General features: G+C 49.4%; 1 protein-coding gene across 1 annotated transcript in view; it reads right to left on the bottom strand.

Moving 5' to 3' along the window:
* Positions 1–1,826, bottom strand: part of LOC103776689 (cadherin EGF LAG seven-pass G-type receptor 1-like) — a gene marked incomplete at both ends in the record, with an annotated part of 44,424 nt that overhangs the window by 30,672 nt on the left and 11,926 nt on the right. The window contains 2 exon segments of the mRNA XM_008944211.1: positions 4–74; positions 1,307–1,427. Of these exon segments, the coding sequence (XP_008942459.1) occupies positions 4–74; positions 1,307–1,427 (192 nt within the window).

The following is a 1,826-nucleotide window of genomic DNA, read 5'->3' as shown; positions in this document are numbered from 1 at the left end:
CGCGTGTGGGAGCCGGAGGGGAAGCAGTCGCAGGGGTAGCACGTGTCGCTGCTCTGCGGCCGGTAGTAATTTGCCTAGAAAACCAAACCGAGAGACACGGGCTACTTGGACTGTATTCCAAACTGCTTGCACTCACGAAACCCTGCGCCAGCAGCACTGTGCATCATAAAAGGGCTGGTTTTACAAAGCACAGGATACTAATGATGTTGCTATTAACAGGAACCGCAATAGGGATGGGAAGGGTGCTGTGTAAGCCCAGGCAGGGGGGAGAGCCAGAGCTGAGCGCCGGGGGATGGCTGGGCTGCCCTCTGCTGCAGGGACCCGGCGTCTGGGCCAGCGTTTGCAGTGGGGCAGAGACCCCGCACTACTTGTCTACTTGACACCAATGCCCAGCAAACGCATTCTTGGAAGATTTGTAGTTTTCTCTGCTTTGCAATTCTACTCTTGCATGGCATGAACAAGGCAGTCAGGAAGCTTCTTGCACCGTCCACCTGTGTTTCACATACAGGGTGGAGAGCACCCAACGATCACGTATTCAAATAGCGTCTGTGAACGCTTCCAGTCTGGGGTGTTAGATGCCTGCACAGGGGAATGGTGCTGGCACCCCACCAACTCGGTCTAACGCAACCGTTGCTGGGAGTCCTGCTGGCATTTTGGAAAGGGCTATGGGGCCAGATTCACTGCCGCCAGCCTGCACAGCCCCAGCTTCTCTGAAGTCATTCAAGCCTGTTGTAAAACCTATTGTGAGAAGTCCTTTGTAAAACCTTCAGGAGGGAAGCGCCTCCCCTCACGTATCCTCCGTCTGTCCACGCCAAATTCCTCATAAACGCGACAGAACAAGCACTGAGGAAAGCATTTAGCCTCCTGTATTATTTACCTCTCTCCAGCTGCTAGGCCTTCTGCTGGCCATTGCCCAGGGGAGAGCTTCACCCAGCTGGCCCAAGCTGTTTCATGGCTATTACTCACTTGTGATACACAAAACACCACCAGCACTCCTCTGCGCCCAGGTCTGATCTCCCCTGATAAACCAGGCTGCACTTCAGAGGGAGCAGAGCCAGGCTTTCATCCTCTCAGTTTTGCTTTCCAAAGGCAAACAAGATAAGAGCTGCACAGTATGATTTTGTGAAGGGTGGTGCCAACAAAATGTTTTAGGTAAAGATTAACTACGCTGTGCACGTATCTGTGTATGATACCAAGCACAACTGTGTGTACTTCGTCTCAGACACCCACTTGTTGTAGTTATGGGTGGTATAGCTACACTTTAAACTAAAGAAATTTTGCCATAAGACTGGTTTCTTTTGCTTACCTTGCAGCGGCATTCTCCATTGGTCTTGTTGCAGTCAGAATCAAACCCTTTACTAGTCTCACAATTACATGGGCCACAGATGGGATTTCCCCACCAGCCTCTGGGACAAGGCAAGTCGATCCTATAAAAGAAAATCAAACTGAAAGTTCTTTTAAGCTTCCACTCAGGAGGTTGGAAAAAGGAGCTTTGGGCCAAATCTGCACTCAAGTCTATCAGCTTAATGAGTGTAATGTACCTCACTGCAGCAGCCAACAATCAATATATACATATAAATATATATACACTCTAATAAAAGAAAATAAAGAATATCAGTGAGCTACAAAACCTGAGAAGGAATGCTTCTCTAAATGTTTCCAGGACCAAGTCCTTTTTATAACAAGTACACATCTGTATGAGCAAATAAAGTGTTCTTTCCTCTGGGAGAGGGCAATGGGGCCTATGCTGTCTAGTGGAAGTGGTCCTGGTCCCACCAGCTCCAGTTTCCTGCCAGGGAAAGTGCTGTCTGGGACAGGCTGGGACG

The sequence above is a fragment of the Merops nubicus genome, unplaced genomic scaffold (assembly GCF_000691845.1).
Source record: "Merops nubicus isolate BGI_N331 unplaced genomic scaffold, ASM69184v1 scaffold3527, whole genome shotgun sequence".
Taxonomy (NCBI): domain Eukaryota; kingdom Metazoa; phylum Chordata; class Aves; order Coraciiformes; family Meropidae; genus Merops; species Merops nubicus.
This window is presented reverse-complemented; position numbering and strand designations above follow the sequence as displayed.